Source organism: Mus musculus, chromosome X (genome assembly GCF_000001635.26).
Source record: "Mus musculus strain C57BL/6J chromosome X, GRCm38.p6 C57BL/6J".
Classification (NCBI taxonomy): domain Eukaryota; kingdom Metazoa; phylum Chordata; class Mammalia; order Rodentia; family Muridae; genus Mus; species Mus musculus.
In genome coordinates, this window is record NC_000086.7 from 109,517,758 (window position 1) to 109,532,862 (window position 15,105).

A 15,105-nucleotide genomic window follows, 5' to 3' on the forward strand; every position below is an offset into this window, starting at 1 on the left:
ACAATTTCTTTGGAGGGGGAGAGGTATAAGGTTTGTTCAAATGATGAATCAGAAATGTTGAATTTTAATCATTCAGTTTGACATCTTGCTTTATATTATGAGTCTTATAGAATGGTTGTACCCTGAGACTTTAGATCTAGAAACATGGTACAGAAAGGAAAACCCCACACTTATCTTTTAGAACTAAAGCTGAATGAATGCATATGACTCAATGTAGTATATATCTTTTGAGTTATACTATGGGCCAGGAAACTCTGTTGACAGTGGAAAATACTAAAAAATTTTCTTGAATTACTGGTACATAAAAAAGGCAATTATGATGGGAGTTTTGTAAGATAGGTGAAGCAATGATCCAACAGGGGTGTCTGTAACCTCAAGTATAGCAGTAATAAATGATAAATAATGAAAACGATTATCTGAGGTGTGTTTGGAAAGATAAGTAGGAAATGCTAGGTGACAAATTATGATTAACTATTGTACTAGAAATTAAAACAAACTTGATGCTTGTATTAATGATAGGTTGGTATCAGGTGTTAGCCCTCATTTTTCATAATATGCTCTGACACTGTATTTTTTTCCCTCACTAGTGTACAGAGGCTTTTGGATGATCTTCATTATATTAGGTGCTGCTTCTGGTCTGTCAGGGGGATTTCTGTTGGTGTATGGAGTGCCCTTTGCCAGTGCTGGGTGTTATAAAGTTGGAGGTGGATTCCTGATGATATCAGGTAAGTTGTTTCTTCACTTTCTGGACATAAACTATAACTACAAAATCATGTGTATAAGTGTATTTTTCTATAAAATCTTTACATGACGATAAACTGAACTGATGAAAGAAATCCTGAGTAAATTAGTCATGGTTAGTGAAGTATATTTTTCAAATGTAAATTTTTCATAAGCAATTTGTTTCTTATTCTACATATGGAAAATTTGTTCTTAGTTGTATTATAGAAAGATCACATTTTCTGGGTGACAGTGGCACATGCCTTTAATCCCAGCACTTGGGAGGTAGAGGCAGGTGGATTTCCAAGTTCAAGGCCAGCCTGGTTTACAGAGTGAGTTCCAGGACAGCCAGAGCTACACAGAAAAAACCTGTCTCAAACCCCCCATCCCCCAAAAATCACATTTAATAATTTATATGCATTTTGAAATATGGTGACTGATATTTTTTTTTCTCCTCTAAAAGTACATGACATATATGTGAAAATGCACAGGGTTGGGGGAGACTTGAATGTGATAAAATGTTAATAAATTTGAGAAACTGAAAGTCAATCACTATGTCAACTTTGTAGGTTCATGTGGCCACAATAGCGTGTCTTTTGCTATGAAAAGAAAATGTTTCATTCTTGGATTATGATCAAGAGTTTGTGTTTTTCCCAAATTCATTAAAAATCATAATGTTTTAATTAGGAGTGACAGTATACTGTCCTAAAAGAAATGTCATAGTTCTTGAGCTACATAGAAAGTTAACAACATGAAGGCATTTCTATTGGATATGTGAAAAAATAAAGCCACGGGGAGAATTAATAACAGTGAATAGTGAAGACAAGTTGTGAAAAAAAGTCAAGGTAATATGTGTTGGTGTATATTATATATGTATATATTCATTCATATGTACATTTGTATTTATTATAGGATATATATATATATATATATATATATATATATATATATAATCTAGCCAAGTAATATATTCATTAACTTTATGCATGAATTTCATTTTTCTTTGAGCCACTTAATATATATTGTCTCATCATTTTTCTAGAGTCTTATACATAAAATTTCTACTTGATACATACATGAAATTGCAGATATCAACTTAGAAAAACAGAGGAAATCTTGGAGGATTCCTTGGAAACAGGTTTTTAAGTCCTCAAAACCATAAAACAAAAAAGAAATAAATCTGTGTAATTGAAGAATCTTTCTGGGAAATCCTACATCATGAACACAAAAGTCATGAAGGCAAGGAACAGATTAAGAAGGTGTAAAGATACATGGCTTCCTTTACTAAATCAATCCAGTTAAACAGAAAATGTGGTACATCTACACAATGGAGTACTACTCAGCTATTAAAAAGAATGAATTTATGAAATTCCTAGCCAAATGGATGGACCTGGAGGGCATCATCCTGAGTGAGGTAACACATTCACAAAGGAACTCACACAATATGTACTCACTGATAAGTGGATATTAGCCCCAAACCTAGGATTCCCAAGATATAAGATACAATTTGCTAAACACATGAAACTCAAGAAGACTGAAGACTGAAGTGTGGACACTATGTCCCTCCTTAGAATTGGGAACAAAACACCCATGGAAGGAGTTACAGAGACAAAGTTTGGAGCTGAGATGAAAGGATGGACCATGTAGAGACTGCCATATCCAGGGATCCACCCCATAATCAGCTTCCAAACGCTGACACCATTGCATACCCTAGCAAGATTTTATCGAAAGGACCCAGATGTAGCTGTCTCTTATGAGACTATGCCGGGGCCTAGCAAACACAGAAGTGGATGCTCACAGTCAGCTAATGGATGGATCACAGGGCTCCCAATGGAGGAACTAGAGAAAGTACCCAAGGAGCTAAAGGGATCTGCAACCCTATAGGTGGAACAACAATATGAACTAACCAGTACCCCGAAGCTCTTGACTCTAGCTGCATATGTATCAAAAGATGGCCTAGTTGGCCATCACTGGAAAGAGAGGCCCATTGGACACGTAAACTTTATATGCCCCAGTACAGGGGAACGCCAGGGCCAAAAAGGGGGAGTGGGTGGGTAGGGGATTGGGGGTGGGTGGGTATGGGGGACTTTTGGTATAGCATTGGAAATGTAAATGAGCTAAATACCTAATTAAAAAAAATCCAACAAAGAGTAGACAGTTTTAGTGGCAGAAGACTTTAACCTTATCACTTGAGAGGCAGAGTCAGGTTGATCTCTGTGAGTTCCAGGCCAACCTGGTCTACGTACATAGTGAATTCCATGACAGCCACAGCTCATAATGAGACCCTGTCTTAAAAAAAATCAATTGATCAATCCATCAATCTGTTAATCAAACAACCAAATACACATTTTGGCATAGAGTTGGGAGTACCTCCTGAATCCCATCATGCCTGTCTGAGGAACTATTGTCCACCAATGACTGATAGAACAAGAAAGGTAGTGCTTCTATATCAGACTACAGCAAACCAAATAATCCTACAGCTATACACAGAAGAACAACACTGATTGGACCCAATGGTTTGAAGAATAAGACAACAACACAAAAGAAGGACTGAAGTTAGAAGGGATGGGAGCCAGGTGGAGTTGGAGGGAAGGAGGGCAAATATAATTAAGATGCTTTGTATATCTATGAAATTTCAAAGGAATACATTTTTGTAAAGGAAATTGCAAATACAAAGAAGTAGGAGGGATGTGAAAATAAAGAATATATTTACCATAGTCTAATTTGTAGTATATTTATATGTATATGTATTCTGTATGCAATGACTTATGATCACTTTGAAAACGATACATAAAATAATAATAATAAGTGAAAGCATTTTATGTAAAATATTTTAATAGTTTAGCAAGCATTCATAAGAAATCAACCCATACACAATTGAGTGAATTTGAGAGAGAAATTTAACAGTTTAAAATCTTGACTATAGACAGATGTGGTACCCAGAGTCCAGCTTGTATAAGTAGAACTGCATAAGTAGAATGCATAAGTAGAAATGTCTCAGGTATTGAAGGTCACTGGCAGTTACTGGCTCTGAGGTAATAATGAGGATGGGAAACATGAGGAAACTGGAGTTTCTTTTCTCCTACAAATAAACCCAAGTGAACACAGTGTTTGTAAAAACTTCACATATCTAATTTGATCATGTTCAAATGCTTATTTTAGAACTCATATCATCACGATATTGTTTGCTTAATGAAACCTGATTTTTAAATAAGTGTGATGTCTGTCCCCCCCGCCCCCCCAGCCACCTCATAAACAGGACCTTACCTTTAAGGAGAGTCAAATTTTCAAAGCACATAGAAAGTACACTTCTAGTAATAATGGTAGCCACATGACATATGTATCTCACATGTTATCGCTCGTGTTAATGTGTAATTGTTTCATCTCCCAATGTTATCCTGCTTTATATACCTTGTATACAGTAAGCAGGGGACTTTTTCATGGGTAAGTGGAAATGCCAAATTCATCTCATGTTTTTTTTTTTCTGTTTATTTAGTTTATTCACTTTACATCATGATTGCAGCCCCCTCCTTTCAGTCTCCCCTCACACAGCCCCTCCTACATTCCCTTCTCCCCTTCTCCTCTGAGAAAGGGGAGATCCCCTATGGGTACCACCCCACCATGTCACATCCAGTCACTGTAGGACTACGCATGTCCTCTCCCACTGATGGCAGACAAAGCAGCCCAGTTAGGGGGACAGGATCCATAGACAGGCAACAGTCAGGATAAGCCCCCGCTCCAGTGGTGGGGAGATCCACATGGAGACCAAGCTCTGCACTTCTGGCACATACACACACACACACACACACACACACACACACACACACACACAGACACACACACACACACACACACACACACACACACACATATCCCATATATTTATAGGTCCCAAGGGTACAGGTTATTTGACTTTGTTCTTATCCCTCCACTGGGAGTCCTGTCTGGCTAGAGGAGGTGGCCACTTCAGTCTCAGTATCTCCCACTGCTAGGAATCTGAGATAGAGTCACCCTCATAGAGTCCCTGGAGCCACCCCAATACCAGGTCTCTTGATCCACGCCACCAGTTTCCATTCTTTCTCCTTGCCCTCTATCCCCTGTTTTCCTGTCACCTGATCTCCACCTCTCATCCCCCTTCCCCTCCCCTCTTTCACCTATTTACCTCCATCCATCCACCTGCAGTGACTATTTTACTTCCCCCTCTGAATGAGATTCAAATATCCTCCCTTGAACACTCCTTGTTATTTAGTTTCTTTGAGTATATGAATTGTAGCATGGGTATACTGTACTTATGGTTAATGTCCGATTATAAGTGACTGTATACCACACCATGTCTTTCTGGCTTTGGTTACCGCACTCATGAAGATACTCTCAAGTTCTGTCCCTATGCTTGTGGATTTCATGATGTCTTTGTTTTTTTTTGTTTTTTTTTGTTTTTTGTTTTTAATAGATGTATAGCATGCTATGGTGTAGATGTATCACATTCTCTTAATCCATTCTTCAGTTGAGGGACATCTGGGTTGTTTGTAGTTTCTGGCTATTATGAACAAAGCTACTATGAACGTATTTGAGCAAGTGTCCTTGTGGAATGGTGGAGCACCTCTTTGGTATATGCCTAAGAGTGGTATAACCATGTCTTAGGGTAGAACTATTCCCACTTTGCTCAGAAACTTCAAAATTGAATATCAGAGTGGTTGTACAAGTTTGTACTCCCATCAGCAATGGAGGAGTGTTTGAGCAGGACACTTTTTGAGGTCTTCTTACAGCATTAATGAGTATATGCAAGCATTATCTTCATTCTATGGATTATAGTCTCAAGCTATTATGGCTTATTTAGAAAAGACAAAAATTTATCTTTTCTTTCTTGTAGGGCTGTTTAAATATTTGGGGTAAATATGTGGAAATGTTACCAAGGTCTAGTTATATAGTTATCTTACAGTATTGTTGAAATTTAGAATTCTGTTTTCATACTGTAACTTTATCACATATATTTGTTTATTTATTTTAAGTCAACAGAGAAGTTGTTTTCTGGCATAAGCATTATTCGTTATTTTCATTCCTTTCCTACCACTTCCAAAACAAAACAAAAAACAACCAAACAAAAAAACAATAGCTATGTGTTTTCAAGTAGAATCTCTTTATCTTGACTCACAGTCCTAATGTGATAGCATTGTATGGGGTTACTGGCATTGGGTTAATATGATATTATTCATTTAGGTTTGAGATTGTTGTATAACCTTTCTAAAAATTCGCTGAACATAATTCAAGATAATAGCTTAGATAAGTGCCTGAAATATTCTACCATTTTAATTTAGGTATTTTGCTTTTGAGAAACATGCTGTCTTGAATAGCTAGACCCCATTCTCCCTTTCATAGATTTTCATAATTATAGGGCACAAGCTAAATTTGAGTTTCCTTTTATATGATTTTGGTATAAAGGTAAAAAATTTTAACTGATAAATTACATAACCAATGCATTAGATAAATCACACTTAAGTTGTCATATTTGACTAATATGTTGAAAATGTTACTTAAGCCACAAAGGCAGACATACAGACAAATAAATAGATAAAGATTTATAGATAGAAAAAGAGGTAGTTTGGTGAGTGCAATTATTCAGATACAAATGAAATCTAGGAAGTAAGACTAAAAAAAAAAAAAAAACCAAACAGTCCTATAAAAAATGGGGTACAGAGCTAAACAGAATTCTCAACAGAGGAATCTCAAATGGCACAGAAACACTTACAGAATGTTCAACATCCTTAGTCATCAGGTACAAATCAAAACAACACTGAGATTTCACTTTACACCAATCAGAATGGCTATGATCAAAAACTCAAGTGACAGCACATGCTGGTGAGGATGTGGGTAAAGGGGAAGAGGTGGAATTTGCCTTTTAGGGTTCTTGTTATATCATTTGATGTAATGTATTCCCAGTTACATTCATTTACCTGATAATATCGTTTTCTCTAAAGCTAAATAAAATTCCATGTACCACATTTTAATTATCCATTTTGATAGTTATCTATAATGATTCCTTCACCTGTTATTGTAAATAGGGCATCAGTTAACATGGACAATTCTGTTGTAGGATATAGATATCTTTTGGATATAAGCTTAAGAGTGATGTAGCTATTGCATATGATAGTTCTATTTCTATTCTTTGGTGGAAAATCTAACACTGATTTCCACAGTACCTGTATCAGTTCACACACTCATCAACTATGAACAACTTTTCCTCTTCCCTGTGTCTGTACTAGTATTTGATATCATTCAATTTTTTGAGGATAGCCATTCTGACTGGGGCTGGACTGAATCTCAGGGCAGTTTTAATATGAATTTCTCTGACAAATAAATCATGTCAAAAATATTTTAAAATATTTACCAGACATTTGTGTTTCTTTTGAAAATTCTCCCAAAAACCAAAAAAAAAAAATTCCATTTTATGGTTGCTTTTTTATTTGATTGTTTTCTTTGTTGTACAAAAAGTTCTTTTGGTTGTTGTGGTTGGTTGTTTCATCAGTGTCAGTTGTGCTTAATTTGTTTCCTGAGTGAATTGAGTTCTGTTTAGAAAGTTCTTACTTATATCTATATCATGCTTTGAATGATTTACCTTATATTCTGGAAGTTTGATTGTCTTTCATTTCATATATGTATACAATGTATTTTGATTAGAGTTATTGGTTTTATATTGAGTTCTCTGATCCACTTAGACCAGATTTTTTGCACTGTAAGATATAATAATTTATTTTAACTCTTATCTCTAAATTTAGATGATGTGATAAACACTGTCAGCAATGTTACAGGATATGAATTTAATATATGAAAGTAAGTAGTTTTGTTATGCCAAATAATAAACAGAGAGAGAGTGAGAAATTAGACAAAGCAACCCTTTCATAGAGTCCTTAAAAATACCTTGAAGCATCAAGGTGGTGGTGGTACACCACTTTAATTCTGCCACTCTCAAGTCAGAGGCAGGTTGATCTCTTTGAGTTCAAGGCCAGCCTATTGTACAAAGCAGGTTCCAGGACAACTGAACTACACAGGGAAACCATGTCTTGAGCCCCCACAGACACCACAAAAATACTTTGTAATAAGCCTAATTAAAGAGTTAAAATGCTTCTACTATGAATACTTTAATATGTCAAAGGGAGGTATCGAGGATGAAACTAAAAGTTGGAATGACTTCATATACATATGGGTCAGAAACATTAGTGCTTTGAAAATGAGCATTCTACAAAAAATGCAAATTAAATGCAATCCTGATAAAATTACCCATGCCATTCTTTCTAGAGATATAAAACAAAAATAACCTTCGAATTAAAATGGAAGTACAGAAGATCACAAATATTTATCTATCATCTATCTATCTATCTATCTATCTATCTATCTATCTATCTATCTATCTATCTATCTATATTCTCCCAAAGAAAAAGAATAGTACTGAGTATATTACTGTACCCAATTTCAATTTATATTATAGAGCTATGATGTGTGCAGGTGGCTGTGGAGGTCAGTGAGTATTCAGTATCCTGGAACTGGAATTATAGATCATTGTGAGCTTTCTGAAATGGGTGGTGATTACTGAACTTGGGTACTCTGTATGAACAATACCAACAAGGCCATCTCCAAACGTTTTTTCTTTTTTCTTTTTTTTCTTTTTTTTGTGTTCTGTAGTATTATTTTTTATTAGATATTTTCTTCAATTACATTTCAAATGCTATCCTCAAAGCCCCCCCATCCTCTCCCCCTGCCCTGCTCCCCAACCCAACTACTCCCGCTTCCTGGCCCTGGTATTCCCCATGTACTGGGGCATATGATATTCACAATACCAAGGGCCTCTCATCCCATTGATGGGTGACTAGGCCATCCTCTGCTACATATGCAACTAGAGACATAGCTCTGGGGGGTACTGGTTAGTTCATATGGTTGTTCCTCCTATAGGGTTGCAATCCCCTTCAGCTCCTTGGGTACTTTCTCTAGCTCCTTCATTAGGGGACCTGTGTTCCATCTAATAGATGACTGTGAGCATCCACTTCTGTATTTGCCAGGCATTGGCATAGATTCACAAGAGAGAGTTATGTCAGGATCCTGTAAGCAAAATCTTTCTGGCATATGCAATAGTGTCTGGGTTTGGTGGATGAATATGGGATGGATCCATGGGTGGAGCAGTCTCTTGATTGTCTTTCCTTCCTTCTTAGCTCTGAACATTGTAACTCCTTCCATGGGTATTATATTCACCATTCCACGAAGAAACAAAGTATCCACACTTTGTTCTTCTATCTTCTTAAGTTTCATATGTTTTGCAAATTATAGCTTGGATATTCTAAGTTTCTGGGCTAATATCTGCTTATCACTGAGTGCATACCATGTGTGTTCTTTTGTGATTCGGTTCCCTCACTTAGGATAATATCATCCAAATGCATCCATTTGCCTGAGAATTTCATGAATTCATTGTTTTTAACTGCTGAGTAGTACCCCATTGTGTAAATGTACCACATTTTCTGTATGTATACCTCTGTTGAGGGACATCGGGGTTCTTTCCAGCTTCTGGCTATTATAAATAAGGCTGCTATGAACATAGTGGAGCATGTGTCCTTATTACAAGTTGGAACATCTTCTGGGTATATGCCCAGGAGAAGAATTGCTGGATCTTCTGGTAGTACTATGTTCAATTTTCTGAGGAACCACCAGACTGATTTCCAGAGTGGTTGTACAAGTTTGCAATCCCACCAACAATGGAGGAGTGTCCCTCTTTCTCCACATCCTTGCCAGCATCATGCTGTCACATGAATTTTTGATCTTAGTCATTCTGACTGGTGTGAGGTGGAATCTCAGGGTTGTTTTGATTTGTATTTCCCTGATGATTAAGGATGTTGAACATTTTCTCAGTTGCTTCTCAGCCATTCAGTATTTCTCAGTTGAGAATTCTTTGTTTAGCTTTGTATCCCAATTTTAATAGGGTTATTTGATTTTCTAGAGTCCATCTTCTTGAGATTATATATATATTGGGTATTAATCCCCTATCTGATTTAGGATTGGCAAAGATCCTTTCCCAATCTGTTGGTGGCCTTTTTGTCTTATTGACAGTGTCTTTTGCCTTTCAGAAGATTTGCAATTTTATGAGGTCCCATTTGTCAATTCTTGATCTTACAGCACAAACCATCACTGTTCTCTTCAGGAACTTTTCCCCTACGCCCATATCTTCAAGGCTTTTCCCCACTTTCTCCTCTATAAGTTTCACTGTCTCTGGTTTTATGTGGAGTTCCTCCAAGACTCTTTTCTAGTAATGTTTGTCCTTGTTACTTTTATTAATTTGGTGAATAGCTAGATTATTTATTTTGGCACATCCTTTTTTAAGTGTAGGCATAAATTGGAAGTATGAAGATAATATTTCCAACTTAATACCAATGTTGTATATTATAAGTTTTTGCACATTTTCTATTTGTCTTTATTTTCATTTTAATAGATATTTTCTTCATTTACAATTCAAATTCTATCCCAAAAGTCCCTTATACCCACCCCCAACCTGCTCTCCAACCCATGCACTCCTGTTTCCTGGCCCTGGTATTCCCCTGTATTGGGGCATATAAGCGTTGCATGTCTTTATTTTCTTAATTCTCACTTAAAAATTCAACGTTATAATTATTTTAACATGTGTTTTAATTTCCATATATTTGTAAATGCTCTATCTTTTCTTTTCTGTTATTCTTAATTTTACTTTGATCAGGAAAATATATTAGTATTATAACTAAATGTGATGAGTTCATATTGAATTAGTGTACAGAAAAATTAAGTATACAGCAAGCAAGGAGAGCAAAAATGCTGTAAATGTAACTTTTATTTTCCTGATGTAATTGTTTTCTCAGAGCCTCACTACTGAATAAGATCATCTTTTCCATTTCTTTTTCTGAACTCTGGCTGGCTGGTTCAAGTGCACTGTTCTGGCTTAAGCATCTCTTCAAGCTGACTGAATTAATCTGGCTTCTCTCAGATTCTCAGTGAATTCCTCTGCTTGGCCTCAAACGAACTTTGGCAATCTGTTCTAATTTTCTGTCTCCTTCTCATTGTCTGGCTCATTCTGTTTTCACCTGTAAAACTCTTTCAGTAAAACTGCTGCCTTCTTCCCTCCTCCTCCTCCTCCTCCTCCTCTTCTTCTTCCTCTTCCTCCTCCTCCTCCTCTTCTTCCTCTTGCTCTTCCTCCTCCTCTTTTTCCTCCTCCCTTCTCTGTTTCTCTGTCTCTCTGTCTCTGTCTGTCTGTCTTTTGCTCTTTCTCTCTCTCCCTCTATATTGCTTTTTAAAGTAATCTTTCTTTCCTGCATTGTTATTGTGTTAGTAGGGCATATACTATCTCTGACTCATTCAGTCAAATCTTTCTGATTCATCACTTTGTCTGTCCCTCAATTCAAAGTCACTTTCAAACACAGCTACTTCCTTCTACAAAATAACCTTACCTACATTGTTTAGTATTGAAGTTGTGTGCTGCAGGTGTGTCTGCATTCTAACTTAATCATATAGACCTAGAATGCTTTGGATATGATCCCTTGCCAGAACAGCCATGTTTCTGGATTAAAATTCCCCTACAGAAAATATTTCTCAAAGAAAATTTCTCCTAGAACAAAATCATTGGTGCATTATACAGGTGTTCTATACATCTTCATATAGGAGAAAACCCACTACTAAGAAAGATCAATCAATAAGATGTGCATTACAGCCTCCACACAGTGGTGCACACCTTTAATCCCAGCACTCAGGAGGCAGAGGCAGGTAGATTTCTGAGTTCAAGGCCAGCCTGGTCTACAAAGTGAGTTCCAGGACAGCCAGGGCTATACAGGAAAACCCTGTCTGGAAAAAACAAAACAAAACAAAAGAAAAAAAAGATGTGCATTACTAAAAAATAACTATGAAAATTTGGAATATTTGCTTCAAACATATTATGTATTATATAAAAATACCCCTAAAACTCGGTGTCATTATAATGAATATATGCCAATTTAAATTATCATTAAAAAAGAAACACACATTGTAACAGAAAATGTATTCTTATGCAGTAATAATTATTGCTAATTTGAGACATAGAGACTACTTCTGGAAATAAGCAATCAAAAAAAGAAGTAGATATTCAGTGTAAGGTTAAAGTGCATACTTTAAAAGGTTAAAATGATGGACAGGGATGCATCTGTGTATGCTCAGGTTGAATCATACAATTCATGCAAAAATAAAGTGTATAGTACTTTGAAGGTACAGTGACATAGGAGTCTTTCATAGTGTCCATGATATCTGCTTCATTTAGTGGACAACTCTATGATTTCAGCCTTAAGTTAATAAGACTTAAGCTGAAGACAGTGCTGAAAATATTACAAGGTTTATTCTTATTCTGTTGACTAGAATGCTCTATGATTGTCTTTTGTGATCATTTATTATCTATGGTTGCCAAATCTGTAGTGTCCTTATTGATTTTATCCATGGGAGTTCAATTATTGAAAATGTTCCTTAATGGTATTGAATTTTTCCGTTGTAGTATTGATAAACTCATCACCTTTTCTTTTCTAAGAAAATATTTGTTTCTTGGTTTTAAAGAATACTTTATTTTATTTATTGTTGGCAATTTTGTCACTTTCAAAATATGACACTTTATATAATATATGGACGCTCTTATAGAAGAATATCTTTTAATTGAAACATGTTGCTTTTGCTCTTGGTGTGTCTAAAATTCTCACTGTATTTCTCTATTTGTTTACATTAATTTTGTTTTGTATGCTCATATAAACATGTACATAGTGAAATGATTGTTACAGTTATGAAAATTAACATACATAGCTTGCACATTGGTGTCTTTTTCCATGTTGTTAGAGTAGTTTGTATCTACTCTCTTAGTAAGTATAAAGTACATTATTGTTAAATGAAGTTATAAAGTTGTACATCATATGTTATTCATTCTGTATTACTAAAGGTTTTCTAACCCCTAGGCATTTTATTTAAACAGACATGTAACTGTGGTATGAAAACATTCCAACCATGAACTCAGAGACAGGAGAAATTTTTATTTTTATAGAGGCTGAAATCCCAAGGTAATTCTCCGAAGGGATCTAGAAATACTACAAAGTTCTTGAAATTATAGGCAAGATAACAGGTGGCCCTTGAGTCCTATAATCACTGAAGAATTTCCCATTGTAGTTAGAAATGTTTACAGGAGCAGGAATCACAGAAATAAGAATTCTGCAGGTACATACTTGGCAGGTAGCAATAAAAGCATACAAGCTTTTGTAATTGCTAATAAAACCATATAAATTTGAGAGTTAGCAAAACAAACAGTGGTAAATGGCAATAAAGAATTCTATTTGTAGCAAGCATGATCTACAGTATAACTTTTGACTAGAGAGCTGTGACAATTTTTCCTCTATACAGTCTCTGGCACACACTTGATTCTTTTTAATCCTTTCTTTCTTTCTTTCTTTCTTTCTTTCTTTCTTTCTTTCTTTCTTTCTTTCTTTCTTTCTTTCTCTTTCTTTCTTCCTTCTTTCCTTCCTTCCTTCCTTCCTTCCCTTCCCCTTCCCCTTCCTTCCTTCCTTCCTTCCTTCCTTCCTTCCTTCCTTCCTTCCTTCCTTCCTTCCTTCCTTCTTTCCTCCCTCCCTCCCTCCCTCCCTCCCTCCCTCCTTTCTTTCTTCCTTTCTTTCTTTCTTTCTTTCTTTCTTTCTTTCTTTCTTTCTTTCTTTCTTTCTTTCTTTCTTTCTTTCTTTCTTTCCAAACCCTATTTTATTTAGGGCTATTTTTTATTAAAACTAATACTTTATTTTAAAATATACAACTCAGTATTGACATTTTTAAAATATTTTATTAGGTATTTTCCTCATTTACATTTCCAATGCTATACCAAAAGTCCCCCATACCCTCCCCCCCCCACTCCCCTACCCACCCACTCCCACTTTTTGGCCCTGGATTTCCCCTGTAATGAGGCATATAAAGTTTGCATGACCAATGGGCCTCTCTTTCCAGTGATGGCCGACTAGGCCATCTTTTGATACATATGCAGCTAGAGTCAAGAGCTCCAGGGTACTGGTTAGTTCATAATGTTGTTCCACTTATAGGGTTGCAGATCCCTTTAGCTCCTTGGGTACTTTCTCTAGCTCCTCCATTGGGAGCCTTGTGATCCATCCAATAGCTGACTGTGAGCATCCACTTCTGTGTTTGCTAGTCCCTGGCATTGTCTCACAAGAGACAGCTCTATCTGGATCCTTTCAGCAAAATCTTGCTAGTGTGTGCAATTTGTGTCAGCGTTTGGAAACTGATTATGGGATGGATCCTCAGATATGGCAGTCTCTAGATGGTCTATCCTTTCATCATAGCTCCAAACTTTGTCTCTGTAACTCCTTCCATGGGTGTTTTGTTCCCAATTCTAAGAAGGGGCAAAGTGTCCACACTTTGGTCTTCTTTCTTCTTAAGTTATATGCGTCTAGCAAATTGTATCTTATATCTTGGGCATCCTAAGTTTCTGGTGTAATATCCACTTATCAGTGCGTACATATTGTGTGAGTTCCTTTGTGATTGTGTTACCTCACACAGGATGATGCCCTTCAGGTCCATCCATTTGGCTAGGAATTTCATAAATTCATTTTTTAAATAGCTGAGTAGTACTCCATTGTGTAGATGTACCACATTTTCTGTATCCATTCCTCTGTTGAGGGGCATCTGGGTTCTTTCCAGCTTCTGGCTATTATAAATAAGGCTGCTATGAACATAGTGGAGCATGTATCCTTATACCGGTTGGGAACTCTTCTGGATATATGCCCAGGAGAGGTATTGTGGGATCCTCCAGTAGTACTATGTCCAATTTTCTGAGGAACCACCAGACTGATTTCCAGAGTGTTGTACAAGCTTGCAATCCCACCAACAATGGAGGAGTGTTCCCCTTTCTCCACATCCTCGCCAGCATCTGCTGTCACCTGAATTTTTGATCTTAGCCATTCTGACTGGTGTGAGGTGGAATCTCAGGGTTGTTTTGATTTGCATTTCCCTGATGATTAAAGATGTTGAACATTTTTTTCAGGTGCTTCTCTTCCATTCCGTATTCCTCAGGTGAGAATTCTTTGTTCAGCTCTGAGCCCCATTTTTTAATAGGGTTACTTGATTTTCTGGAGCCCACCTTCTTGAGTTCTGTATATATATTGGATATTAGTCCCCTGTCTGATTTAAGATAGGTAAAGATCCTTTCCCAACCTGTTGGTGTTCTTTTTTTGTCTTATTGACGGTGTCTTTTGCCTTGCAGAAGCTTTGCAACTTTATGAGGTCCCATTTATCAATTCTCGATCTTACAGCACAAGCCATTGCTGTTATATTCAGGAACTTTTCCCCTGTACCCATATCTTTGAGGCTTTTCCCTACTTT

General features: G+C 36.5%; 1 protein-coding gene across 1 annotated transcript in view; it reads left to right on the forward strand.

Annotated features, from left to right (window-relative positions):
• The window catches only part of Gm34521 (predicted gene, 34521), a 113,335-nt gene that overhangs the window by 72,320 nt on the left and 25,910 nt on the right, over positions 1–15,105 (forward strand). Inside the window, exon 4 of the mRNA XM_006528371.2 lies at positions 588–725. Within this exon, the coding sequence (XP_006528434.1) occupies positions 588–725 (138 nt within the window). The remainder of the gene's footprint in view (positions 1–587; positions 726–15,105) is intronic.